Raw genomic sequence first — 27,941 nt, 5'->3', positions numbered from 1 at the left:
TGTGCTTACTAAACATTTAGCATTCTACATACATTGGAGCATGTTTTCTCACTGTGGCAGAGGCTCAATAGGTATCGGAGGCCACCGCGATGAGTACCCCGGCTTCCATGAATCCCTTTCTGCTAGCATCAGCATGCTTTGGCTCCTGGCGGGCACTGAGCGTTCTTCTCAGTAGGGAAGATGGGCCTGCAGATGCGGTGTCAACCCAAGCATTCCTTGACTTGCTCGAGGCCAGCTCAAGTCCGGAGACTCAGGAAGCTTCCGATGTTGAAGAAGGCGCTGATCAGACCGCGTGGCCTCCGGCACCGATTCTGGAGGGTGTCACCGCTGATGGGGACACCGCACTACACGTGTTGGCTACATGTGGAGACGGCGACAACTTCTTGAGGAGCGCTGACATAGTCTACCACAAGGCCAGATACCTTCTGGTCGCGCAAAACAGCAAGGGTGATACACCCCTGCATTGTGCTGCCCGAGCTGGGAGACCCAAAATGGTCTCTCGTCTCATTGCTCTAGCCAGAGGTGAGGCCAACATCGGGGAGATGCTCAAGGAAGTCGTGAGAAAGGAGAATGGGCGTAAGGAGACGGCCTTGCACGAGGCTGTCCGCCTTGGTAGCAAGCATACAGTCGAGCTTCTAATGGCGGCTGATTCGGAATTGGCTAGTTTTCCTAAAGAAGGCACATCGCCATTGTATCTAGCCATCTTGCTAGAACGTATCGACATTGTGCAGTCACTATATGTTATGAGTGGTGGGAATCTTTCTTATTCTGGACCAAATGGACAAAATGCATTGCATGCTGCCGTTCTTCGAGGCCAAGGTACGAACTTATAATATATTGATGCATTTAATTCTTGAAATCTGTACTTATTCAATTGGTAATAAGTGTTATTAATAAATATTCTTGATTTTTGAAAACATCAATCACATAGAAACACAAAATCGTCTACAGTGGCAATATAAAAATATCATTACTTGATTAGCGTTTTCTATAAAATATCACAATCTTTTGTATGCTCGTCATGTCCAAAACTGTACAACAAGTTGTGTCGTTATATGTTACAAAATATTACAAAAATCGTGATATATAAAACTACATTTAGTTATTTTCTGTGACTAAATATCCACGATTAGAATTTATTTACTAGCACACATATAAAGGGACATCTTTGGGACTAGAGTGAGTAATTTACAATCACACTACTATAATAATTAATAATATATTGTACAATATGGAAGCACACAGAGAGAGAACATAATCCCTCGGCTCCTTGTGCATCAAGATTTATACTAAAACTGAAAAAATGACCGCGAATCACGCACCATCAGGTGAAGGGAGCTCTGCTTCCACTATACATCAACAAAAAAAAAACTGAACAACTCCAGCCTACCAAAAGTGTTCCTAATTGACATGAGCAAACCCGCCAGCATCCTGACCCTTTCGTAAGACGAATCTCACCACCAAATAATAATTTCACCTTGCTCACGTAAAATCATAGGTTTCAGTCTTAGTTTAGGACAAATTAACAAGGGGAACCAATCTGAAAAACCAATCAGCGAGCTAGACATATAGAATTACTGAGATACAATCATGGCTAAGCAGTCTACCAATACAATGGTCTTAAATATACCCAAATGACATTAACTATTGCTTACACCATATACTATGGGTACAACAGTAGGTAAATCAATATTTCAAGGCTGACAAGTACGTTCAAGTGGGATTTAACTACCAAAAATACTCGAAACATAGCAATTTGTAGCAAACATATATACACACGTGCATAGATAAATTGCAAACAACACACACACACACACACACACACACATATATATATATATACATATGTGTGTGTATGAGATGCTTGCCTTTCTCCAGTTAGTAATAATCGCGTTCTTCATGGTTCTGATCCTCGCCAATTAAAACCACCCCCGTACATGCTGTCTACTTGAAGCACTGCCATATGCACAAAGAAAGTAAATAAAATCAACAGGAGTAAGCATTTAATATTTTTGCATGATATGAAACGTAATGCTTTAGGTGAATATTTCAAAAAGAACCACTTAAATTGGAGCTCCTATGAGGGAGATGTCAAAAAGAGGGGGGGGGGGGGGCAGATTCACTGCCACTATGGTTTCGGATTCTGTTTTATTTTTGAAATTTTATTCTATTAATAAAATATCTAGACATCCATTTATGGGACTGACACGGCCCCAAACACTGATATCTTGATTTTATTTTTATCCTATAGAAAATTCCTTTGAAATAGCCTATGACATGTGGGTCATGCAAATTTGATTTTTCATTTCCTTTGTCTATATTCAAAGAAAATCCTTGGAAAGGCATGTTCCGATAATATTCCTTGTCCACGGGATTTCGGTCCATGGACTCGATCCACATGGACCAGGCCCACTTGCCATCGGCACATTATGTTAAACTGAGTTAAATTGTATTTTCATAATGCGCCGTCTAACCTGTCAGTGACTACATTAAGTGCCTCTAATTAATCATGTGATTACATTAAGTGCACTTCAAAGCAACTTACTAGTGAAGCCCAGGGAGAGAAAGAGAGAAACAGAGTTGAGAGTTCAATGGGGCTCTAACCCGGCCAAGAAATATCCCAAGGGACATCCTGGGTTCTTGCGGCAGCAGTGGCTCGCTGTGAAGTAGCCGGAGCATCGCCAGCACCTAGGTTTAGCGGCGGCTGCGGTACAGTGCATATGAGACCAACGCCGGATTGTTTGATCCTTTAATCGACCGCTACATGTCATCCGGACAGAAACTCAGTTCCAAGAGATCCCTAGTCCAAGTCTTAGGATGCAAGGGAAGTAATAAGATTCCTCCCACTTCCTGTATCGCCATCCAAACTAGCTTTCCATAAGTGCACTCGGTGGTATCATACACTACTCGCCAGGTTCAAAAAACCGATGGTAACCGAGTAAAAATCGCGATAACCGATCTTCTCGATCCGGTTCGGTTTCAGAAACCAAACGGTAACCGAATTTTAGTTCAAAAAAGTCAAAAAAAATAAAAAATTTAAAAAATTTAAAAAAAATCTTAAAAAAACTAGACACAATTCTAATACCTTCTGTGAAAAAATGTTTCAAAAATAATGTTGTTTGCATCATATTCTATAGGGAGGAAGTTTGAAAAAAATAAAAAAAATTGAAACGTGCGGCTCAGTTATTAACTCATGTTAAAGAAAAGTTTAACATGCAAACTCATATTTTTTTTGTGTAAAACATATCTTAAGAGGATCTTTAAAATTGATTTCACTTTATTTAGAGTTTTATTAATTTCTGTATGATTTTTACAAAGTTCACAAGCATAAAGTGAATATGTTAAGAAACAGCACTGTAATTAACTTTTTCATGTTTACTATTATTTTTTCTACATAAATCATAGTATAAATAAACTAATAAAAGTGGTTTCACTAATTTTTGAGGTGTGATGGGTCAGTTATGAATTAATCTAGTCGCAACATATTTACACAATCATGCATATTACAATAACTAATTCATGAGTTCATGTATATTTAAAAGACATAGGATCATGTAAGAAGACTAACAAAATTAGTTTCATGATTTTTGGATTAGCAAAGAGTAAACTATGCATTTAACTTGGTTTAACAAATACAATTTATCACAGAAAATTTTGAACTTTTTTATGAGTATAAATACTTTTACCATGTAGATCATGTTACATGGAAATCAACAAAATTTGTTTCACTTGATTTGAAGCTCAGATGAATTAGTTATTGATTTTACAAGATTGAGATAATTTTTGGATTTTTTGTTGAACTTCACTGAAAATCGAGAAAACCGCTCAATAAATCGAGAAAACCGAGCGGTTACCGATAATGCGAAAAATTCGAGAAAATCGATCGATAAATCGCAAAAACCGCTCGGTAACCGGTCCAAACCGACCGGTTACCGAACGGCTAAAATCGCGATTTGTTTTCCAAATTTCAAATTTTATCAAATAAATTTTCTCTGAATTTTTTTAATTTTCGACCGGTTACCGCGGTAACCGCGAATTTTTGGTTACCGCCGGAGCTCAATAACCGAGCTCCGGTCGGTAAGGTGAACCGTGCTACTCGCACATTTTATCGTTCTTCATATGAGGACGTACCTGGTGTCCCATCCCTTTATACGATACTTCCACGTATTTCTGAGGTATAGACGTTTTCAAAAATATATCCAAATTTTTTTGAGATATAGGAGAGGATATATATATATATATCGTACGTAGAACTATCTAAAATACATTATATGGAATTGATAAGCAGCGGAAATACCATTATTCATGCCAGATTTATCTTTTTCATATCTCTCAAATGCAATCGAGTTTGATCTGACTTATAGGATATGGCGTCCCTTACATCTCCATATTTTTTTTCCGGAAACTTTTATAGAAACTTTTATATCAAGGAAGTATGGGAAAGTACCACAAGGGAAGAAGAGCATTGGATACACTAAGTGAAAAACAGATAAAGGAGACACAAAATGAGTGATAAATCATAACACAATCCGTCACTGATAATAAAAATGATGTGTTATAGTTGTAACTCGTCATTTAAAACTTATCATAAGTGACGGATCATTCTAGGTCAGTGACTTATCATAAGTGACGGATCATCCTAGATCAGTCATAGATGACAGGTTGTAGTTGTGATCCGTCACCTATTACGGCTCATAAGTGACGGATCATCCTTACCAGTCATTAGTAACATGTCACAACTTGATCCGTCACCAATGATTAACTCATAAATGACTAACTCATTAGTGACAGATCAAATTGTGACCTATCACCAATAACTTGATCAATACATAGAGCTATCATTTTCTCTATTGTGTGTATATATATCCCTAGATAATATTTATGGTTATTTTTATAGATGTACATGATCGATATATAGAGATACCATTTCATGTGGTGCAAAAGTGCATGTATTCTATGTTATTTTCTCTATTTATAGGGGTGTATATATATAATATACAACCTCAGGAATTTATATATGTATGTGATGCTAAATTTTTTTATTTTTTTCCTCACCTCGGTAGCTCTAGAATATGAATTATTATACAATTTTGCTTAAATTTGATGTAAGAGGTGGCAGCTATAGACACAAACGCGTGTTCCAGAAACGGTATAGAAACTTCCGGGGGCGAGAACTCAATCTTCCAAGCCATTTGGCCTCAAAAAATTCTCTGAACCCGACATAGTCGGGTAGAAACAAATTTAACTTTTTCTGTAGATGTCCGTAGAATAAAAAAACGTCAAAATCAGAGTCTATATGTAAAAGTTATGTCTTTTTACTAAACGCTCTCTATATCAATATTTCAGTAAAAACGTCATCGATAAGGGTTATAATTATGACCCGTCACCTATGACTTACATAAGTGAGAGGTCACAGTTATGACCCGTCACTTATGAGCTTTGGTAGCAAAGGTTAAAAGGATAGTGTATCTAGTTTTTATCATAAACAAGTGATAGCTGAGGTGGTAAGGGAGTTGCGTGCAAGGTCCTGGGCGCGGATTCGAGTCCCACAAAATGCAAAGACCGAAATATGTTTGAAAATGATGTGGATTAGGCATATGCGATGGGCCTTATAATAGGGTGACTTTCGGGTGAAAAAATATTTTTTTGATTTTTTCTGGTAAAAATAGGAAAAATGTTCGTTAGTCAATAGTGATGGGTCATAACTGTGGCCCATCACTTATGACTTGTAGTAAGTGATGGGTCATAGTTGTGACCCGTTACTTATGACTTGTAGTAAGTGACGGGTCATAGTTGTGATTCATCACTTATGATCTTAATAAGTGACAAGTCAAGTTTTGACCCGTTATCAATAATATTATTGGTGACGGGTAGGACCCGTCACTTATAACTTGTCATCAGTGACGCTTTCAAAGTGACAGATGCCTCACCCATCACTTTTGAGCTTTTTTCATGTAGTGATATACCTGTTTTTCATGTGTCTGCAAAAATGGTTGCTCCTGGTTCGCCACCAAATGTTCTGAATCTTGGTGGCACTTTAATCTTCTAAATTCTTCTTTCAAAGAGGATTAACATCACCATGCGAGCTTGAGGCTGCAATTGCAGCATCAACTCGTTCATTAGCCTTTACCGAAGCTCGGTACACAAAACAGATCGAGTAAGCTTCGCATGTTTCTGAAAGTGTCATGCTAGCTATCATGTCCTCCAACAGTACCAATTGGAATGCTCCATATAGCATCAACATCAGGAGCCAGCAAGGTCTGATCAACTCCTCATCCAGCTCTTCTCGGTCAGGTTATGTCAATCTACGTAGCAATATAGTGGAGTAAAGATTGGAGACATGGATAATCCAGTTAACCTGCTCCTGTTTCCACCAAAATCTACGTATGACCACCTTTTTTCGCAGGTTAAATCCATATAAAAAACAATTTGTGTTAAAGCACCAAATCAACATGAAAAATTCCCAAAAGATAAGAGCGCGTATTCTAACATTGCATTACCCTCCATAATTTCAAATTCAAGTTAAAAAGAGTTATGAGGAAAAAAGAAATTTATAATAAATAGTAACTTTTTTAGTCATCATTTTCATTCACAGTGTGTTATGGATATCTCTTTTTCATTTATGACAACACTAAGTGAATTTGAAGCTAAAATTAAACGAATGCCTGCAAATTAAGAACTACCTTCAATTCTATTGGGGAACTATGCTTGTTCACTTAGTACTCAAACTAAAATGCTTGCCAAGTTTTCACCTTGTATGTCCCCTCGTTCATAGCACACGCTATTAGATTACTAGGACAGGCAGGAAAAGGTATTACATAAAGCGTGCATTATCTTCACATATAAAAATAGATATTTTTGCCTGGCTTATAAAAATTATGAAATGATAGAGGATAACTCCCTACCTTAGAACAGTTTATTACATATGAATTTTAAACCTATTATAGATGGTTATATGTTCCGTCTCTACAAAGGTATTTGTGGTATTGACCTTATTACAAATAGTTTCAGAACTGTCTGCAATAGACTTACACACAGATGGATTTTTTTGAAAACTATCTGTACGTAGTAAGGATCACAAATAGTTTTTGTTGAAACCATCTGTGAGTAGTAAGAGTCACAGACGGTATTTGTTGAACCACGTTTGTGAGTAGTAAAAATACATAGATAGTTTTTGTTCAAACCCGTCTATATTAACTGTCATAGACGGAGTTTTTTAAAAAACTGTCAGCCAAGAAGCAAATTTGCTTATAGAGGGAAAGGGTCGCATACCCACTTAATGATTCACAAATTAAACACATTGACACATTATTTAGAATATCGATCACACATTGTTCATAACATCGATCACACATTGTTCAGAACACAAAAAACATGTATTTACATATCACAAAGGTTAGGAAGATCACACAGATGCACATCACATATTTTTCATAACACATAAACCTAACTAGCTAAACACAATCCCTAGCTATACATCATTGGTCGATCGACTCTTTCAAAAAGATGAAATGATTAACATCATGGAGATACCGTCTTCCAGAAAGACAAAAAGTGATCAATAAACTTAGGTCAATTGACGTCGTCTTTCAAAAAGGCGAGATGATAGATATCATCTCAGCCTTCTGCGTTTCAGCACAACATCAACCCAAGCATCATCTTAAATGAGTAGCTCGCAGTCAGCCGGATCTGGCTGCACCTTGACTAGCTCATGCACGAGCCAGCACAAGCCAGAACAAAACTGTATTACTGCTAAATTGCTAGCCATGGTTTAGCAGGAAATGCGCATTGAAGCCTATCCTGCAATTGATGATAATCTCTCCATTGTAATGAACATCAATAGAGAAAATTCTATCCAGAAGAACATAACGGAAAATGTGGTTCACAGCATACATAGGGTCCATGGAGGGGGCCTCCAAAGCAGCGAAGAAGACAAAGTCCACCTAGCCGAAGTCGATGCCAAGCATTTGCACCGTCGAAGCTGTCATAGGGAGAATCCTTCCTGCCACCTCTAGATTGATGTGAACTATGCTATTAGTGACATGGATCAAACAAATTAAAATCGTACAAACCCTAACTAAACCGCGATGGGAACCATATGATACTCACCTTGGTATAGTCAAAGGGATTCGGCCCCAGCTGAGATCTCGCTTCTCCGATGCTGATGGTGAGTGAGGATGACACTTTCTCAGTATAGTGGAACACTATGGTGAGTGGGAAATAAGAACACTCATCGCTTTTTATTGAGGGGAGACGCACAGGTTGTGTGTGTGGGAAGCCAAAATAATCCCGGGGAGACGAATATATTGTGTATGTGAGAAGCCAAAAGAGCTTAGGGAGACGAATGGGTTGTGTGTGTGGGAAGCCAAAAGAGCCAGAGGAGCAGTCAAATTTGAAAACGTACGTGGGTCTTTAAATACAGACATGTGTTTATAAAATCCGTCTGCGTCTCTCGTATAGACACAGATGGATCTTACAAGGAATTATTTGTGACGATAGACGCAGACAGATCTTACAAGAAACCGTTTGTGACAATATAACAGATGAATTTTTCTAAACACTGTCTATGTTTGTATGATAGAAACAGACGGATTTATAAATTTTTTGAGTTCAGTCACACCTAGATGGCTATCTTGTTATAGATATGGTTGTCTTAGCAACTGTTTGAGGATATTTTATCAGTTACGGGTCCTAAGACACCGCCTGCGATATACCATATGTTTTCAATGATTATGTGGTAGTAAGTTCTTTATGCACATTAAATAGATGTTTCATGCATGTTACCATTGAACTTGATTAACATATTGAGTGGCGATGCTAATGGTGGTGGGTAACGACATGGTGTAAATTTTATCCGAGTGATTTATTTCTTGGCAAAATTTTGGAAACCCAACTAGAAATACATCACAATATGATTTCTTCAGACAATAATTTTGTGGCACTTAATTTGGCCCCAACTAGTATGAAGTTGATTGGAACTTGCCCCTTGATATCCTTTTTCATGTAATTTCCAATGATGTGGTCTTCCATAATTGTGGCAAACTCGTTAAAATTGGACCCCTCCCGAGCGACCTGTTTGGGTGTAGGCCTAAGGAAAGAGAAAAATCTGGGCCAATCTTGGTGAGGAGTGATGTAGTCTCTTCCATGATTCGGCAGTGTTCTCATCAGTGCGCTGAGTTAAGCTAGTGATCTTATTGCGCAAGTGTCTTGCCTGGCAGGAAGTACTTGGTGAGGGAAGCACGACCACATTATCTCAAGAGTTGGCGGTTGTTTTCGGAAGTATGTGGAATCACTGGCATGCCTTTCCCATGAGAGAGAAAAGGAAAAAGCGCGTATTGACATCATTCATGTTGAGATTTTTATCTTGAACGTGTTGTACACCTCTAGAAATTGCTACAGATGGAGACAGGTGTCCTCCCTCCACTACTTAAAAAAAATCTTTTCACTACTGGCTCTAAAGTGGTCATCACTGTCGGTTTTAGAGCCGGCAGTGGGCAACTGGTAGTGATAGTCGAAGACAATCACTGCCAGCCCAGACACCGGTAGTGAAGGGGTTATCACTGCCAGCTGAAGCAGGCTGAAAGCTTCAGTCGGCAGTGATACAGTCTGCCCCTGATTGATTTTTTGGGTCAGAAAAACTAAATAAATAAATAAATTTTGCACCCGAGGAACCTCACGCCCGCGCAAGTCACAAGTCACACGATTATTCGCACGAAATACGCACACATGCGGTTCATGGCACTCGAACCTGAGACCTCTCAGCTCGCACGATACCATATTTCTTATTTCCTTGGAATTGAAGCCCACTACACTGCTAATGGTTTTCCTTACCATCCCACCACATAAGTACTTGCGATAACAGTAGCATGCAATCCTTCTGACCTCTTTTGTTTGAAACTTCAAACTATTATTTAGACATCTAAATGATTTCAAATGAAAAAAATTTCAACTACAAAGTTGTAGATCTCGTTGGGGGCTATAATTTTCATATAAATTTTGTCCCCATCTGACTTTGTATGGAAAAGTTATGAAATTTTAAAGATAAGCTGTCAGCTATTATCACTGCTGGCACTGCCGGTTCGTAACACGAGCCGACAGTGATACCAGACCAGGTGCTATTCACCCGACGAGTCACTACTCACCAGTTATCACTGCCGGTGCTTCTTATGAGCTGACAATGATACCTATTATCACTGTCGGCTCATAGTACGAGCCGGTAATGATACTTAACGAACTATCACTGCCGGTTCATGGCTAGAGCTGGCAGTGATAGTTCAGGTACCACTGCCGGCTGGTTCCTTCACTCAGCAGTGAAGCATCACTGCCGGCTCAAATCATCAACCGGCAGTGATGCCCTTCATCACTGACAGTTCATAAGTCACATTCGTTGATTCTTCCCGCGCGGCTTTAGTGATGCCTCATCACTGCCGGCTCATTTGCAACCGGTAGTGATTGGCTAGCATATAAGCCTGGTTTTGTAGTAGTGCTCCTAGTGAACTGAGACTAGCCAACTATGTCGATGTTGGTTCGCTTGATCTCAAAGTTGCCAGTGACTTCCTTGTACTTGTCTATCAGGATCTTGTCCGGATTTGGCGCTCCGTACTTGCTGATAGCCTGCTCAACGGTCTCTCTCGTGTTGCCTCTTGGTTCTTCTGGCTTCAGGGGGCTACTTCTCTCCTTCGGATGAAGAATCTGGCTTCTCGTCCTTTGGGGGATCTCCTTATTGTTCACCTGGTGGCGGTGGCATGGTGCCAGATGCAGTGGCAGCAGCAGCTTGTCTTTGTCACGCCCTAGCTTGCATCAGCGGCAGGTCTGTATTGTCCAAAAAGTAAGGGGCTTATTGGACTTCGGCCTTGACATTCATGTTCTTGTTAGCGGAAAAATAGGATATATGCAATATAAAAGAAATAAAACTAGTTTGAAAGAATAAAGTAAAAACACCCAAAAGGTTCAAGTTGCTAATCCCTGACAATGGTGCCAGAAAAGCATTTTGACGCTAGTTACACGCACAATATTAGTACCGAAAGCGCACGGATCATCTGTACCCTTTCACCTATAGTATTCCAAGGTTATCATACCTACAAGGATCAACAAGTAAACCAAATAGGATTAACTACTCTACACTAAAAAAATAGGTTTACTCCTGAATGTAATTGCATAAGAGAATAGCTGATGGTTGTAATGGTTATGAGAAAGTAGATACAACACAAAAGATAGATCTACAAGCCTAAGCTAGATATGCATTAAGTTCTACCTCGGTAGTTAATAGTTGTGGTTCTTAGCCAAAGGATGTTGACGATGGGTAGTATAGAACTACTGTATATTAGTATCCTATATGTGTCCAGATCCCCTAGTATTTCATGTATTCTTGGAGCATACATCCGTGCCTGAGAAAGGAATCCCTAGATATATGAAAACCACCCACATGTATCACGGTATCTCACAAATATGAGAGTTTATCTCTAAGCATAACAGAATCCTACTCGGGAAAGAGTCCAAGAGCAACACGACAACCCCATACATATATGGAACTAGCGGACCCTGCGGAGGACAAGTCCATTGAAGACCGACAAACAAGCCTAAGCCTACAAGAGCCTCATGCCCTCGAGCCTTCTGTAATTGTGATCTACATTGACTTCTCACCGAGGCTACAAGCAAGGAACCCTCGACTAGGTTTAGATCTATCTAGGCTAGCAAAGACCCCTCTTGTACTACTGTCTCGATCCCCTAGTATTTCATGTATTCTTGGAGCATATGTCCGTGCCTAGGAAAGGAATCCCTAGATATATGAAAACTACCCGCATGTATCAGGGTATCTCACAAATATGAGACTTTATCTCTAAGAATGACAGAATCCTACTCGAGAAAGAGTCCAAGAGCAACACGACAACCTCATATATATATGGAACTAGGGGACCCTGCGGAGGACAAGTCCATTGAAGACCGACAAACAAGCCCCAAGCCTACAAGAGCCTCATGCCCTCGAGTCTTCTGTAATTGTGATCTACATTGACTTCTCACCGAGGCTACAAGCAAGGAACCCTCGACTAGGTTTAGATCTATCTAGGCTAGCAAAGACCCCTCTTGTACTACTGTTTCGAAGATCAATACAAGACCACATGATGTAGGGCTATTATCCTTTGGGAGGCCTGAACCTGTATAAATCTGTGTGTTTGGTGTGTGATTCGACTACAAGGAGTATTCCTACATCCTTCATGTATTTGTAAGATTGGCGGTTCAAAAATCGTCTACAACTGGTGTTGTCCGTGGGGAATATGACCAAAGACATCGAATCCTTGACACATAACATGTCACCGATTCCATCCAAGTCTGCACCGAGAACCAGCTTCCTGGATGAGAGGTTCTACGATAACTTTACCCTCTCAACCGACATGGAACCGGCGGTCGATCTAGTGGATCTTGACGATGACCATACTAGCAACGACTACAATGACGAGGTAAGTCATTTTATGGATCAATATGCCAGAGAATACAGCTTCATCCTTGAATCACTCGGTGACCAAGAAGATCGCGCAAGAGACATTCTTCGCAAGTCGAGATCTTCCCCAGCGGCTTCTGATAATATGGATTATCAAAGGACCTACCTAGAGGTCTCCTCTGATGATAAATCCATGATAGATCTAAACTCCTCTACCGAAGATTACCCCTAAGAAGTTTTCACCATTGGAGACGAGGGCTTGCCTCAACCCCATGGCCCCAGCTATGGGAAACAACAACCAGTCTCCACTGATGACAACTACTTTGGTCCAAAATCCTAACGGGAATCTAGGATCTCACGTCTCCCGACCATCAACTGGGAACCTAGAGTTTCAGTCTGCGGTAGCTCAAAGGCTCGTCCTTCTATAAGAGATCCTCCGGTAACCCCCTGCTACATATCTATCTACCCTTAAAGGCAAGGACTAGATCAACTTGATGACCGACATGTCCAAAGAAGCTATACTTAAGGCCAAGAACTCTCATCAAGCGACACCACAAATAGCTCTAATCGGGGGAAGTACTGTGTTGATCCTTCTTGCGATGATTTAGATCTCGAGAGACGCATCCCTCGGAACACGACAGTCTGAGAAGATAACCGAGCTCTTTACCGCCACAAGACTTCGCCGATCATGAACCATAACATTAACAATTTGCATGGAGTTATCGAGGAATGAAGACATTTGAGGACCCCTAAGGAGCAGTTGACTTCTCCTCAGTGACCCAACCGGAGGATATCCTGGCATTATTTGAGCAGAAGTCATGGGCAATCTCTGACCTAGCCGGTAGAGTTCCCATAGTTATCCGAATCAATCAGGGTGCCATCAACGGGTGCAAGGCTTTCTCTCCAGATCTACGGAGGGTTGATTGGCCAGGTCAGTTCTGATCAGGGTCAATTGAGAAGTACAATGGGACCACTAATCCCATTAAGTTTCTCTAGACCTACACTACAGCCATCCAAACGGCTGGCGGGGGACGAAAAGGTGATGGCTAACTACCTCCCCACAACCCTTGAGGGGTTGGCCAAGATTTGGCTGATCAATCTACCGCCATGGATGATCTACTTTTGGGAGTAGCTCTGCAACTTGTTTCGAGCCAACTTTGAAGGCATGTATGTTCACCTCGGTAAGAAGAATGACCTTTTTTCTTCTTATGCAGACGGAGAAGGATACCTTGTGCGAGTTCATCCGATGCTTCAGCAATATTTGAAACACCATCCTGAAGATAAATGATTATAATGTCATCTAAGCATTTACTGAAGGGGTCATGAGTTGATGTTGCGTTGAGTACGTCACCATGAAGGAGCCCGAGATGGTCAAGGAACTCATGAAGATCGTCGACAAGGTGGCCAATGCTGAAGAGATGCTCCTATTCATCAAGGAATGGGATCTGGGCATCAAGCACCCTCAACCCAGACTAGATGATGACTCAGTGAAGAGCAAGCGCAAGAAGAACTCCAAAGGAGGTAAGGGAAAGAAAACTATAACTAACAATGTTTTGGTGGATCTTCTTGACAAGCATCTAGGTACATCTCTGGGCAAGGGCTATCAGCCAGGCATTGACGAACGCTCCGGCAAGCCCTAGTGCATCTTCCACCAGATCAACGACCACAACCTCCAACAATGCTACATCTACCAAAAGTTGGTCAAGGCTAAGATCAACAAGGTTAAGGGGAAGAAGACCTAGGTCGTGACCCAGAGCTAGGACTCAAGTGACGATGACTCAGATTCAATGTCCTACCAAGAGGGAGAAAGGACCGTCGACCACATATTTGGTGGATCTGTGTCCTATGGGTCCAAACGACAGTACAAGATGGTGGCCTGAGAAGTCCTAACAACCACCCCTAAGAGTCACCCGACCATCAAGTTGTCAAACGTCAAAATATCTTTCGGCTAAGATGACTACATAGAGAACATCGCACGGTCAGGCCGCTTTTCAATAGTAGTCGAGTCCACGATCAATGACCGCAAGGTTACCTGTGTGCTAATCGACTGAGGAAGTTCCCTCTACATTGTCTTCACGGATGCACTTGATGTGATGCAGGTCTCCCGATCTACCATCAAGCCAATTACTCAAGCCTTCTACGACATAGTACCTGAATCTTCGGCCATGCCTATCAGCTAGATATCACTTCCTGTCACCTCTACGAAGCTTGACAACTTCTCGATAGAAAAAAAATATGTTCGGTGTGGTCAATTTTGAGACAGCATACAATGCAATCTTAGGACGACCAACCCTAGCCAAGTTCATGGATGCCGTGCACTATGCTTACTAGTGCATGAAGATTCCAAGACCTGAAGAATTCATCACCGTCTGGGGCTACCCAAGGTAGGTCTCCACTACGACAAGCGGAGTCTCAACATGGCAGCTTAGTAGCAACCTAACAAGAAGACCAAGAACTCAAGGACTAAGGTAGCCGAGATGCCTTCATCATGTCCACGACCAAAGCATCCAAAAATCAAGCTTGGTAACCCAGGGATTTAGTTCCATGACTAGTTTAAAACCAATGTAACAATAATACACTATCCACGAAGTAGAAGGGTTCTTGTGTATCGACAAAATCCAATATGAGTTGTATAGGTTAACGGTATAAGGTGGTAGGGTACTCAATAATTCAGGGAACACCAATTAGCTTTATAAGTCCCATATGTAAGTAGTAAGAGTACATTTATAGTAATAAAGATTATATTGCACAAAAAGTTGCTTGAATAGCCTTTTTAACCTTATATATCATCCCTTGCACCCTAATACCTAGCAACAGGGTAAGCCGCTATCCGGGTACCTCTACCCATGAGTGCACTCAAGGTTACAAAAAGCTTTTCTATGACTAAAGGGTAGTATGAGTTTCTTTTACTTCATTGCATTATTTGCTTCCTAACTTTTAGACTGGCAAAAATCTGGAAATTCTTCTGGGATAGACAGTCAACGGGTACTCGATACTAAAAACTGAAAAGGTGTATTGTGTATGATCTAAAAGCAAATTCCAACGAGAAGGAATAGAGTTTTAAGATGTGACTTGGGGGTTGTGAAATGGTTCCTTATTGTGTCCACAAATGCCTGAGGGCTATGACCTCAAGTCAAATCTAAGGCTGACCATTATAAGTGCTTTGACTAGCAGCTAATGTCTCCTAAACTAATCGGAAGGAGAAGCGAGTAAGGCTACGATGATAAGTTGTCAAATGCATTCGGTACCAGGCACCCATGTTGCTCCCATCTCAAGTGCAAAACATTTAAGATAAATATCGTAGGTTCTAACAAACTACCATGTTCATATTACAAACTGTAGGAAATAAAAGTCTTAAGGCAATGACTTGAAGGTCATCATGTCCACATAGCCCTTGGCTAGCCCAGATAACTTCTCCACCATCTGGTTTGCCTCCTCTTCGGTTTCTCCAGGGAACTCCACGTGAAGGAAGTTAGTGTCGATCTCCCAGTAGTGCACCTTCAGAATGGCTGGCACCTGTGCAACCGCCACCTCTGCGCCTCACCAGGCCTGGCTCATGATGTGGCTAGCCATCATCGGATGGAAGCTTATGAAGGCCTCAGTTAGCTTGGTTCCCTGGGTGGCCAACCCGGCAGCACCAATGTCCTCCATAGGCTCTACCTGGATTCTGACTCTAACAAGGGCATCTTGGAAGGTATCCAGGGTTGTGATGAGCTGTTGTTCGATGGAGCCTATCCGAGCTTCCTCCTGTGCTGGGCATTGTAGGTCTCAGATAGCTCTACATGAAAAATACATTGGGTTCAAAACAAAAAGTCAAGGCATGGTGCGTCCAAGATATCGGGAAGCTTACCCTTGGATTTTTTTGTCTAACTCAGAGAATATCCCCTCCTTCTCAGAGACCTCCTTGGAGAGTTAGAGGCCTATGTCATTCAACCATCAGTCCTTCTCAGCTAGCTCCCCCTCTTGTCCAGCTAGCTGGGCTTTCACCTGACAAACTTTATTGCAGAGCTTGTGCATCGATGACATGCCAAACTGCAAAACATCAGGTCAACACATATTATTGTATTGACTAATCGGCTATTTTGTAGGTTAGTACTCACCATAAAGAAGGCAGCCAATAAGTCTTCTGGGTCATGGCCACCTTGAACTTGGGCCCCCTTCACGACATCCCTCAAGGGCATATTGTCAAGCAAACCATGGACGAGTGTCTCATCCACCTCGGGTGATGAGACTTCTACCTCCCCGCCTTCATCAACAGGAGCTACGGGCTCAATTGTCACGTCCCTCCATCCCTCAGAGGAATCGACCTCCTGGATCTAAGGTTGTGGGGGCTCAAGGCCTGGCGCTGGCGCTATGAGCAATCTATGAGAAAGTAGCTAAAGATTGTGTTTCTGAAAATGTAAGGAAGGTGTCAAGGCCAACAACCGTAGATGGGCTTCTCCAAGTCTTGGGACGCCTTCAACTGAACGAGCAGGGAACCCACTCTCTTGGATAACTTTTGAGGGGTGTCCACCTCAACTGCAACTTCTAGCACAGACGAGGTTACGATAGCCGAACTACCCACACCAACCATGACCTTTCTGTGATCCTTGTCCGGCATCTACTCATATGTCAGATGAATCAACTACCATAGCTATAGGGGTTTGGAGAGAAGTCTGAACTCACCTGAGGTGCGGGTTGAGGGGATGGAACCACAGGAGCTGGAGTTGGGCTTGGAAGCATAGGTTCTGGAGTTGGGGCTGGCGACACCACAAGACTGCTGACTGACAAGCCGCTGCCTCTTGAGTCCACATATTCCTTTGACATGCCATCGCAGATGGAGGACGAGGCTGGCAATGCAGTTGTGGGGCCTCCACTTCTGCCAGGGCCCACGCTTCCCATGACTTGACCTCATCCGAGTCCTCACCCCGAACGCCTGAGTTCTTGACCTTCAGTCAGGCCTCCCACGTCCTAGTTACTTCTTGATTTGTACCAACAACTACCCTAAATAATAACTAATCGAAAAGAAAAGGAAGAAAAAATGGCTCGTGAGGTTACTGATAAAATCTTGACCCTATCATCGGCCTCCATCTCTATGATGGGGATCGATATGTTCTTGCGGTTGGACTCGGGTGTTGTTTTGAAGAGGAACTTGGTCCTCAGCTCCACCTCCTTCAGGGAGAGATATGCAAATAAGAACAACTCGTGAGAGATATGCCCTTAGTACCCCTGATAATTACTCGGTATAGGTGAGTACTTGTCTCACCTTCTCGTGCAAGGTCCTCTCTAGCTGTGAACTCCCAAGTGTAAAAAATCCTCGACTTCAGAGGACATATGCGCACTTGATAAAATCCCCAGCGATGTCCCATGCTGTTAGTCCCCGCTCCTTTAGATCCTAGATCTTGGTGATGAGGGTTCGAGTGGCAGCGGTGGTCTTCAGTACTTCCATCCACACTGGCCCTACGAGTGGTGCAAGTCCTCGGTACATGATTTCGGGTAGGGGTGTTTGGAAGTAGAACCACCTATTATGCCACCCTGACCAGGAGCTCTTGGCATAGAAGTCGATGTACTCCGTTGACTTCCCATTGCAGAGGAAGAATCCAGTGCCACCAGTGACCCTACCCTAGAATCTCTTCAAGATGTAGAAGTACAGGAAAAGGTTGACCAAGGGGCACACGCTTAAGTAGGACTCACATAGGTGTATGAAGACATTGAGCATGATGATGGAGTTGGGGTTGAGAAGGATGAGCTCGATGCCGTAAAAGTTGAGCACGTAGAGGAAAAAAGCTAGAAGGGGGAAAGCGGAAGCCACAACAGAAGAAGTGAAGAAATACGATAATCCATGGAGTGCTTGGCCTGGGGATCTCTTGACCCTCCACTGTTGTGCAGGCGATCAAGGTACGTGGAGAAATGACCTTGTCACGCTCCTCACTGATCAGGACCTCCTCCAAAACATCTGACACCACCCATGGGAGAATTGCAGACTTGGCAGTACCGACATTGGAGCTCTCCAGCCTGTCAATCTTTTTTGCGGCCCATGATGCCTGGAGGATGTGGATAGTGAGGCTAGGGTTTGGGTGGAGGTTGTAGGCACAAAGTAGGAGGTGAGAGAGAAGATGGCTTGAGGAAAATGATGACAAAGGAAATAAATGTTGTATGGACTGCCTCAGTTTTCTTTTATACAAGGGTAAAGAGTCTCTAGATGGTTCTCCGACTACCATGGTAACGGTTCCGAGTACAACATGGGGCAATGATCTGCTGTGCTAACGTCCTGTCGCAATTTAATGCTCGGAATCTCTTTTGACACATTTGGGAGTAGTCAGAACAGTAAGCCAGAGAAACTTGCGCACTACCTCACCGGACATGCACAATTTCCAAACATCATCATGATCCTTTGCAAAAGAAAGATTCTTTTCACCACTACGCAAAATCTCCACAGTGATGGTTCAAATTTCAAAGCCAATCAACGACGAGTCTTTTCTCTCTATCCTTTCAAAAGGTTGGGATGATATTTCTTGGACAACTCAGAATTTCTACCCAAATGAAATACTTACTTGGGGGCTCGCATGAGTACTTGGAATCTTGACTAGATGACTCAAGAACACCTAGATCCTAGCTAGATGTATCATCCAATCTAGGGACCCGAGTCACTGCTCAGGATGCAGTCCATCGAAGCGTCTTTCTTTACTAGACTAAGTTTTTGATCCATCGAAGTCTCATTTCATGTACTAATGGGGGGCTTGACGACGGATAGTATAAAACTACCATATATTAGTATCCTATACGTATCTAGATCCCCTAGGGTTTTCTGTATTCTCGGAGCATATGTCTGTGCCTGGGAAAGAAATCCCTAGATGTATGAAAACTGCCCACATGTACTAGAGTATCTCACAAAATTTGAAAGTTTTATCTCTAAAGATAACATAATCCTACTCTGAAAATAGTCCAGGAGTCACAAGGTAGCCCAAGCCCAGCCATTACCACCTACTCAAATGTGGGAAGCTTCGGTGTCTGGTGGTGGGAAGAGGACGGCTTTGCAATGCCATGCAAGGAAGGTTTGTGCGGCCGATTGATTTTCTTCCTTTCCCAAATGCCACAGTAAATGTCTTTCCAATGTCATCCTCGCGAGTGGTCCCAGTCGGATGTTGGTGCGTGGGCCGCTTTTGCAGGATGCAAAACTTGAAGTTCCTAAAATTGTGCCCCCAATCTGCCTCCTCACGTGCCGGATTAGTTGCCACCGGAGAGGCCAGGCCAGCCATCAGTTTGGCTAGCAGGAAATCACTGAACGCAACTATTGGTTTAGGCCAAGCCTTGGGAAGAGGGCCTTTCGGTGGCCTCATGAGCCAACTGAGGCCTCATTCGTGCCACCGAGGTGGTGCACTGGCGGCAAAGGTGATCGAGTCGCTTGTTGTCGGTCGAGCTTTGGAACTGGGATGGCAATGCCGGTGACCACCACCTCAGTCCCCTAAGTCGCAGTAGTGCGTCCAGGCAGCGACGATGGCTTGGTCGGCGGAGAAAACATCTGCAGATGTTGTTGAGCCACTGCATCCACGATCCGGCTTGCGAGCAATGGCTAGTGGTAGGGACCTGGGGCTACCTCTGGCGTGCCAGGTAAAACAACCCAGGTAGCAAAACAATGCTGCACGGAGAAAACAAAGAACTCGTTTGGATCTTTTTCCAGGTGATGCTCTATATAGCACCCCCCTCATTTTCTTTTATAGTTGAGCAAAACACAAAATACAGTCCGACTCGTACATGTCTTGAGAAGATAGCCTACTACTACTACTACGTTACGGAAACATTCGGACACCTAATCCGAGACCAACTAGACAACAGAGATTAAACTAACAATCTCCTCCTTAATCTTGTTGTCTTTCGTCGATAATCTGTACGCCAATCTTCTGTCTGTTTTCAGCAAACTTCAACCTTTCGAGAGACTTAGTTAGAATATCAGCAGGTTGGTCTTTTGTGCCAATATGTTGCACGTCTATCATCCCTGATTCCACACATTCTCTAATGTAATGGAAACGTGTATCAATGTGTTTGCTCCTCTCGTGGTATACTGGATTCTTGCTCAACGCAATCGCTGACTGATTATCAACTTTCAAAGTTACTTTTTCAAACTTTGTCATAAGAATATTGGCCAGTAACCTTCCCAGCCATACCCCTTGACATGCTGCTGCACAAGCTGCAATATACTCCGCTTCACAAGAAGATAGTGCAACTACCTTCTGCTTTTGAGAACTCCAACTGATTGGACTTTTCCCAAGGAAAAACACCATGCCTGAAGTACTCTTCCGATCATCAGTGTCACCTGCTAGATCACTGTCCGAGAAACTGAACAGACACAAATTTTCTTGCTTCCCATAGATGCACCCACACAAATGCTCTGTTGTGGGATTCTCCATATACTGCTCACCATGCCGACCGAAAATGCCAAATACGGGCGCGTGTGTAGCAGATATCTCAAACTCCCAACTATACTTCGATATAGGGTCTTGTCTACAGCCGGGTTTGTGCTATCCTTGCTCAGCTTCAAACGTGGTTCCATTGGCACTTGTGTTGGATTACAATCCTTCATGCTGAACTTATCCAACACCTTTGCTGCATAAGTGGATTGACTGAGTGTTATACTTCTGGAGCTCTGACGAACTTCAATTCCTAGATAATAACTGAGTAACCCGAGATCACTCATGTTAAACATCTTTTTCATTTGATTTTTGAAACTATTGATCTCTTCCATACTATCTCCGGTGATGATTAAATCATCCACATAAACTCCAACCAGCAAGTTCCTTCTTCCTTGGGTTCGCTTGTATACAACATGCTCTAACGGACACTTCTCAAAACCAAGTACTCTCAATGACTTGTCCAGTTTTGAGTTCCAAGCCCTTGGAGCTTGATGTAGGCCATATAACGCTTTGTGCAGTCTTAACACCTTGTGTTCTTCTCCTTTCTTTTCAAATCCAGGAGGTTGTACTACATAAACTTCTTCTTCCAAATCCCCATTGAGGAAAGCTAATTTAACATCCATATGATGAATTTTCCACCCTTCATGTGCACCAATGGCGATGAGAATACGAACTGTCTCTCATCTTGCAACTGGGGCAAAAACTTCATCAAAATCAACGCCTTGTCGTTGAACATACCCCTTTGCAACTAGTCTCGCCTTGTGTTTGACAATCTTGCCTTGAGTGTCTTTCTTTACCTTGTATACCCACTTCAATCCTATAGGTTTGTGGCTTTCCGGCAATGGAACAAGTTGCCACGTTCCATTTTCTTGGATAGAAGACATCTCTTCTTCCATGGCTTTTCTCCATGTTGGGTGTTCTTTAGCTTCTTCAAGACTCACGAGCTCTTCTTCCCCAAGCAAACAAAAACCCGAGTCTTCCAACTCTATTGGGGATGTGGTATCATAGATGCTTTTGAGGTCACGCATTCATCGTGGTGCTTTAGAAGAGGAGTTCACATCAGGCTCCACACTCTGTGGGGCTCCAGGCAATGCAAGCGCTCCTAAAGTAGTCGTAGGAGTGCTTGGCGTTGATGGATCTGGTGTCTCTATGTTCGGTGTAGCAGGAGAGTGATGCACCGGAGATGGAACTTCTCCGATCATCTCAAAATTATCCACGTTGGAATGCCCAGTACCATTGTAGGGATCAGCATTTTCAACTAGAGGGTAATGTATTGTAAATATATCCCCAGCTTGTTGTACCTCCGCCACGGGTTCTTCACTCCATATCCACTTCTTCTCCTCCTCAAATATTGCATCACGAGTCACCACAGCTCTTCGTGCTACTGGATCATACATCCTATAGCCCTTTGTTTTTGAATCATACCCGATGAACACCATTTGCTTACTTCGGTCTGCTAGCTTTGAGAGATGTGGCGTGACTGTCTTCACATGCGCAACGCACCCGAAAGTGCGTAAATGACCAACACTTGGCTTGTGGCCATAATAGGCTTCGTAAGGAGTTTTGCCGATGATACTCTTTGTTAGTGCCCTATTTAGAAGATAAACGGCAGTGGATGCTGCTTCTCCCCAAAATTCCCCTGGGACTCCCATGCTTTTCAACAAACTCCTTGCCATGCCGACGACCATCTGATTCCTCCTTTCAACTACTCCATTTTGTTGGGGTGAATAAGGCGCTGTCAGATAACTCCTAATTCCCAACATATCACAGTAGTCTGTAAACTCATTTGAGGTAAACTCGCCGCCTCGGTCAGTGCGCAAAGCTTTTAGCTTTAGATCTTTCTCTATCTCAGCTGCAATTTTAACCTTCTTGAATGACTCAAATGCTTCATCTTTGCTTTTGAGTAAAGCCAGCCACATATATCTTGTGCAATCATCGACCAGAAGTAGAAAATATTGTTTTCCTCCATGTGTAGCAGGGGTGATTGGGCCACACAAATCACCATGCCAAAGCTCAAGGGGACGAACTGCCTTGTATGTCGTTGTTGTCGGAAACGGATTCCGTTGTTGCTTACCAATCATACAACCATCGCAGACACGGTCCACATGCTTGATGATGGGCATACCATGGACCATCTTTTTGTCACCTAGATCTTTTAGAGCACGAAAATTCACATGCCCGTACCTAGCGTGCCAGCGCCACGCCTCTTCAGAACTTCTTGCCAAGAGACACTCCGGGAGAGTTGGGTTAATTTGTAGCACATACAACCGGTTTCTTGATCTTCTCACTTCACCTTCTTCTATCTCAACCTTGCGGCCATTCTCATTGAGCTGACCGATACTAATTATATTACTTCTAAGCTTCAGAATGTAGTAAACATTCGTGAGGATACGATGTTCACCACCAAAACCCTCCAACAGCACCGAACCTCTTCCTTGTATCTCCATAATCGAGCTATCATCAAATCTGATGGAGCCTCCAATAATCATGTCGATCTCCATGAACTTCTCCATGCAGCCGGTCATATGGTTACTTGCTCCAGTATCAAGATACCAAGCCTTGTTCTGAGTGCCACTTAGCTTGGGCACTACCTTCTCTTCATGTAAACAAAACACTTCATTATGAACCGGCACAACATGAGTAAGCTCGCATACCTCAGCCATCAATAGTTGGTGATCATCATCATTCTGCTTCGCTACAAGATTGGCTCTCTCTCTTCGGTTTGGCTTTGGACAATCCTTTGCAATGTGCCCGTATACGTTGCAGTTGAAGCACTTGCGTTTTTTCAGAGCTTCCTGATGCTCGATCATTTGATCGATTGCCATCTCCTCTACCTCCTCCTTGTCCGCGACCATGTCCCCGGCCTCTCCCATGTTGGCCTCCTCTCTTGGCTCCAGAAGAACCGTCATCCTTCTTGAACTTTGTGCTTCTCGCTTCCCACTCGGCTTGGGTGAGAAGTAGCTGATCTCCTCCATCCTTTGATTCCCGTCGTCCCTTGAGTCCTTCCTTGAAGGTTCTGAGACGTTCGATCGCCTCAGGGAGCGACATGGTTGCGACATCACCGAATTGTTCAATCGTTCCAATGATTTGGAGGAAACGATTTGGAACTGAGCTGAACAATTTCTTGATGGCGTCGCTGTCTTCGAGCTTGACGTCGAGTGAGCGAATCTCGCCCACCAGCTTGGTGAATTTCACGGAGTACTCGACGATAGTCTCCGATTCCCCCATCTGCATCTTGTTCAGTTGCCATTTCAACACTTGAGCGCGTGCCTTCTTGACGCGATCTTCGCCTACACTCATCTCCTTGAGTGCGTTCCATGCTTCTTTAGCCATTTCCTTCTCCGCGATGGACATCGTCACGTCATCTGGGACGGCTTGACAGATGGCCACCATCGCACCTTGATCCTTGTCGCCATCTTCGTCCCCGTCTTTGATAGCCGACCATACCCCCAGCGAACGCAAGATGATCTTCATCTTGACGGCCCATATGCCGCAATTCGTTTCGCTTAACATCGGATATTGGGTCGGGATTGAGGCACTTCTTGTTGTCATCTTCACGATCTCGCTGTCGGACTTGGCGTTGGAACTCTTTGCAGCATCATCGTTGCCGGTCATTGCTTTGCACGTTTAGGCTCTTGATACCAATTGTCAGGTAAAACAACCCAGGTAGCAAAACAATGCTGCACGGAGAAAACAAAAAACTCGTTTGGATCTTTTTCCAGGTGACACTCTATACAGCACCCCCCTCGTTTTCTTTTATAGCTGAGCAAAACACAAAATACAGTCCGACTCGTACATGTCTTGAGAAGATAGCCTACTACTACTACTACGTTACGGAAACATTCGGACACCTAATCCGAGACCAACTAGACAACATAGATTAAACTAACATGGTGAGGTTGACAAACCCGTCTCCGCGTAGAGCAGGTCCTACAATGTGAAGCCCACCTACAGAGCCAGTTCGATGAAGTCCTGGGTTGAAATCTCACGATCCATCTCCGTGCATCGCTGAGATCCCAACATAATAGGGGGAGATGGGCAGCCATGCTACGCCGTTAGCCCACGGCAGGTGCCACTTTAGCGCTTCTGGCAATGGTAGACCACCTAAGATGAAGTGTTGCCAGAGCAACAATCGCGATCACTGGTCCCTACACATTGTCTCTTCCGCTGTCGAGACGAAACACCTTGGGGAAAGCAGCAGCCATCGCCTGCCGATGGCAAGAAGCAGAGGCAATTCAAAATCACCTCTGGGTTATCCGGGTTGTCAAATTCCATCTACGCAATTGCATACATCTACAACGAGATGGTTGCAATCTATTTATTAAATTAGAGCTTAAAATTGGAGCTCTAGCTCCATAAATATGCAAAATTTCAAAATCTAAAATAAATTAACAAGTAAAACAAGCAATCAAATCAACAATAGAACAAATTACTAACCTTGAGCACCTAGAAGAAGTGGATGAACAAGATCTTTCTCAGTTTTGAAGCTTCCAAGCACAAAATCGCGTCAAATGGTCATCGACGGCAAAAAAGCCAAGCAGCTCCTCTGCTCAACTAGGCCTTAGGGTAGGTTGTTGACCGCAATAAATAATGCTGATTATCACTGTTGGTTGGTACAAATCGATAGTGATAGTACCTTATCATTGTCGGCTCGTGTTACAAATGAACAGTGATGTATCATAGTGATAAGGAGGATATCACTTTGGGATTGTGATATGAACTGGCAATGATAGTGTCATTTTTGCTTTTTTACAGGAACTGATAATGACAATTAGTATCACTATCAGTTCTCTCATCCATAAACATTTTTTGGCTGTTAGAGGTTGTGAACCGACAGTGTTAGCCGATCATAGATTGGGGTTTCTGTGGTAGTGGATTGATGGCCACGTCCAAGGTGGAGTTGCGGGTCTTGAGGTGATTGAGCTCTGCAGCGATGACGGTCTTGGAGTCCTTCACGAACGTGGCGAGGTTGTTCATTGTCTTGCACAGCTCACCGATGGCGGACTCGAATACTTGCATGGTGATCGTTTCCCCCATGATCAAGATTGGCTCTAAATACCAGATGATATGGCTTGCGGATTGGTTAGGGACAGCAAAGAGATGGAAGCGTACTTACCCTCTTAAGGAGGCTATAAACAGCCGGCTTAGATGGAATTAGGTTTAATCATTGCTTAATTCATCAAGGGAACTCTCCTGGCATATATAAAGCCGAACCTAACAAAAGATGCAAGCCAACTTACAATCATATCTTAGCTAACCGATTTGCTAACTAAGGAACTAACAACTTGATAATGATAGATGACTTATGTCTAAGCCGTGGACGCTGTGCTGGGCTGAGCGGCCCCCTTGCGCTTGTACTTCTTCCCAATGAAGACGTCCACAACATTATACTAATTTAATAAGTTAGGAACAAAATTTACCTCCTGACCGTCTCAAAAACACTGTACAGAGTTATATTCTTCTAATTTGGGTACAGGACTATTTTCTTAAAGAATCATTCTTTTAGATATAGGACGATGAAAATATTCAGTAACCCTTGTCTAAATCTTCCAATGAATCTTCATGTTCAGAATTCGGAGCTTTCTGATTGATAGAGAACTATCTATGTTTCTTTATATATTTACATACGATTCTTGTTGCATGGTTACATACTTAGTATATTAAAATGCTTCAATTTTTAATGAGATTAAAGCAGTTAAAATAAAGTGTCGTTTTCAGATATGACAGAAATGCTATTGAGATGGAACATTGGTCTTGCAATACAAGGGGATCAAAACGGGAGCACGCCCCTTCACTTCGCTACATCAGTGCTACGCCCAAGAGGTGTACACTTCTGGATCCACAGCCCTTGGTTTCCTTGGGAACGTGGTGTTTGGCATTCAGGCATGCCATTCAAGCAAGTGCTGGAAGCTAACCTAGCTACAATGTGTCAGTCAGATGATAAGGGGTTATACCCTGTACACACTGCTACCTACATAGGAGCGAACAAGGCAATCGTCAAATTTCTGGAGAAATGCCCCAACATCGCTGGTTTGCGCGACATTAAGGGAAGATCTTTCCTTCATGTCGCTGTTGAAAAGAAGCGATGGCATATAGTCACGCATGCTTGCAATACTCCGTCATTATCATGGATTTGGAACATGCAAGACATTGATGGAAACACTGCACTACACCTAGCTGTAAAACATGAAGTTCAGGACATATTTTGTTTACTCTTGGAGAATCTGGAAGTGCACTTAAATATAACTAATAACAATGGGGAAACTCCTCTGGACCTGTCGGAGAGTAAGATGCGCGCTGGGTCTTTTTGGTCATGGGTAATACATATACTTCTTTTGGTTTCAGGCTTGCTTTCCATCAAAGGCAAACAAAACAAAAGCGATCCATATGACTCAAGGCTCATGTTTTCTTTTGCAGAGCCCCAAATTCTTGATAAACAGTGCATTAAAGTATTGTCACGCTAAGCATGGGAATCGTCGGTTGGATCACTTTGAAGAACAGTACATTCAACCATTGGACGAAGAGAAAGAATCAGAGAAACTGACAAGTTCCACGCAGACTCTGGGCCTTGGCTCAGCGATAATGGCAACTGTGGCATTTGGTGCAAGTTTCAATCTACCTGGAGGTTATAAAGACGATGGCACCCCAGCACTTTCTGGGAGGTACGTTTTTGATGCATTCGTTGCGGCCAACTCATTGGCATTCGCCTGTGCTGGTTTGGCTACTATCAATCTCATGTACTCTGGAACAGCTATCGTTGATGTCCCATTGCGCGTTCGGCACTTTGACATAGCTCTGTTCTTCGCGTTTGGTTCAGTCACAAGCTTGGGTACAGCCTGTGCGTTAGGCTTGTACGTGACTCTAGCTCCAGTTGCTTATATGACTGCAACTGGAATCTGTGTGGTGGCATCTGTTTTATCTCTGTGTGCGTTCATTGACCCTATGAGAGGCCGCGCTGTAGCAAGAGCATTATATGCTAGGCTCGGGAATCAGGCATTGCTGATCTTTGCACGTATTATCATCCTCCGAGGAGCAATGGTGTATTGGCCCTTGGTAACAAGCTTCATTTCGGCAGCGATTTCAGCTAAATATCGTCATAAATGACTTGAAGA

General features: G+C 43.0%; 1 protein-coding gene across 1 annotated transcript; it reads left to right on the top strand.

The window, feature by feature from the left end:
* Window positions 1–82: 82 nt before the first annotated feature.
* On the top strand, window positions 83–27,933 carry LOC133917835 (ankyrin repeat-containing protein At5g02620-like). Its single transcript, XM_062361671.1, has 3 exons — window positions 83–819; window positions 26,548–27,146; window positions 27,247–27,933. The coding sequence occupies exons 1-3, from the start codon at window positions 90–92 to the stop codon at window positions 27,931–27,933; spliced, it is 2,016 nt and encodes a 671-aa protein (XP_062217655.1). The 5' UTR covers window positions 83–89.
* The last annotated feature ends 8 nt before the right edge of the window (window positions 27,934–27,941 follow it).

The sequence above is a fragment of the Phragmites australis genome, chromosome 5 (genome assembly GCF_958298935.1).
Source record: "Phragmites australis chromosome 5, lpPhrAust1.1, whole genome shotgun sequence".
In the NCBI taxonomy this organism is placed as follows: Eukaryota; Viridiplantae; Streptophyta; class Magnoliopsida; order Poales; family Poaceae; genus Phragmites; species Phragmites australis.
Note: the sequence above shows the minus strand (reverse complement) of the source record. Positions and strands in the feature narration are given on the sequence as shown.

Excerpts from the sequence above, each read along its gene's own strand:
- LOC133917835 (XM_062361671.1), top strand. The coding sequence starts at position 90 with ATGAGTACCCCGGCTTCCATGAATCCCTTTCTGCTAGCATCAGCATGC. Across the intron at positions 820-26,547 it reads TGCCGTTCTTCGAGGCCAAG|ATATGACAGAAATGCTATTG; the intron begins GTACGAACTTAT and ends TGTCGTTTTCAG. Across the intron at positions 27,147-27,246 it reads CTGGGTCTTTTTGGTCATGG|AGCCCCAAATTCTTGATAAA; the intron begins GTAATACATATA and ends TTTCTTTTGCAG.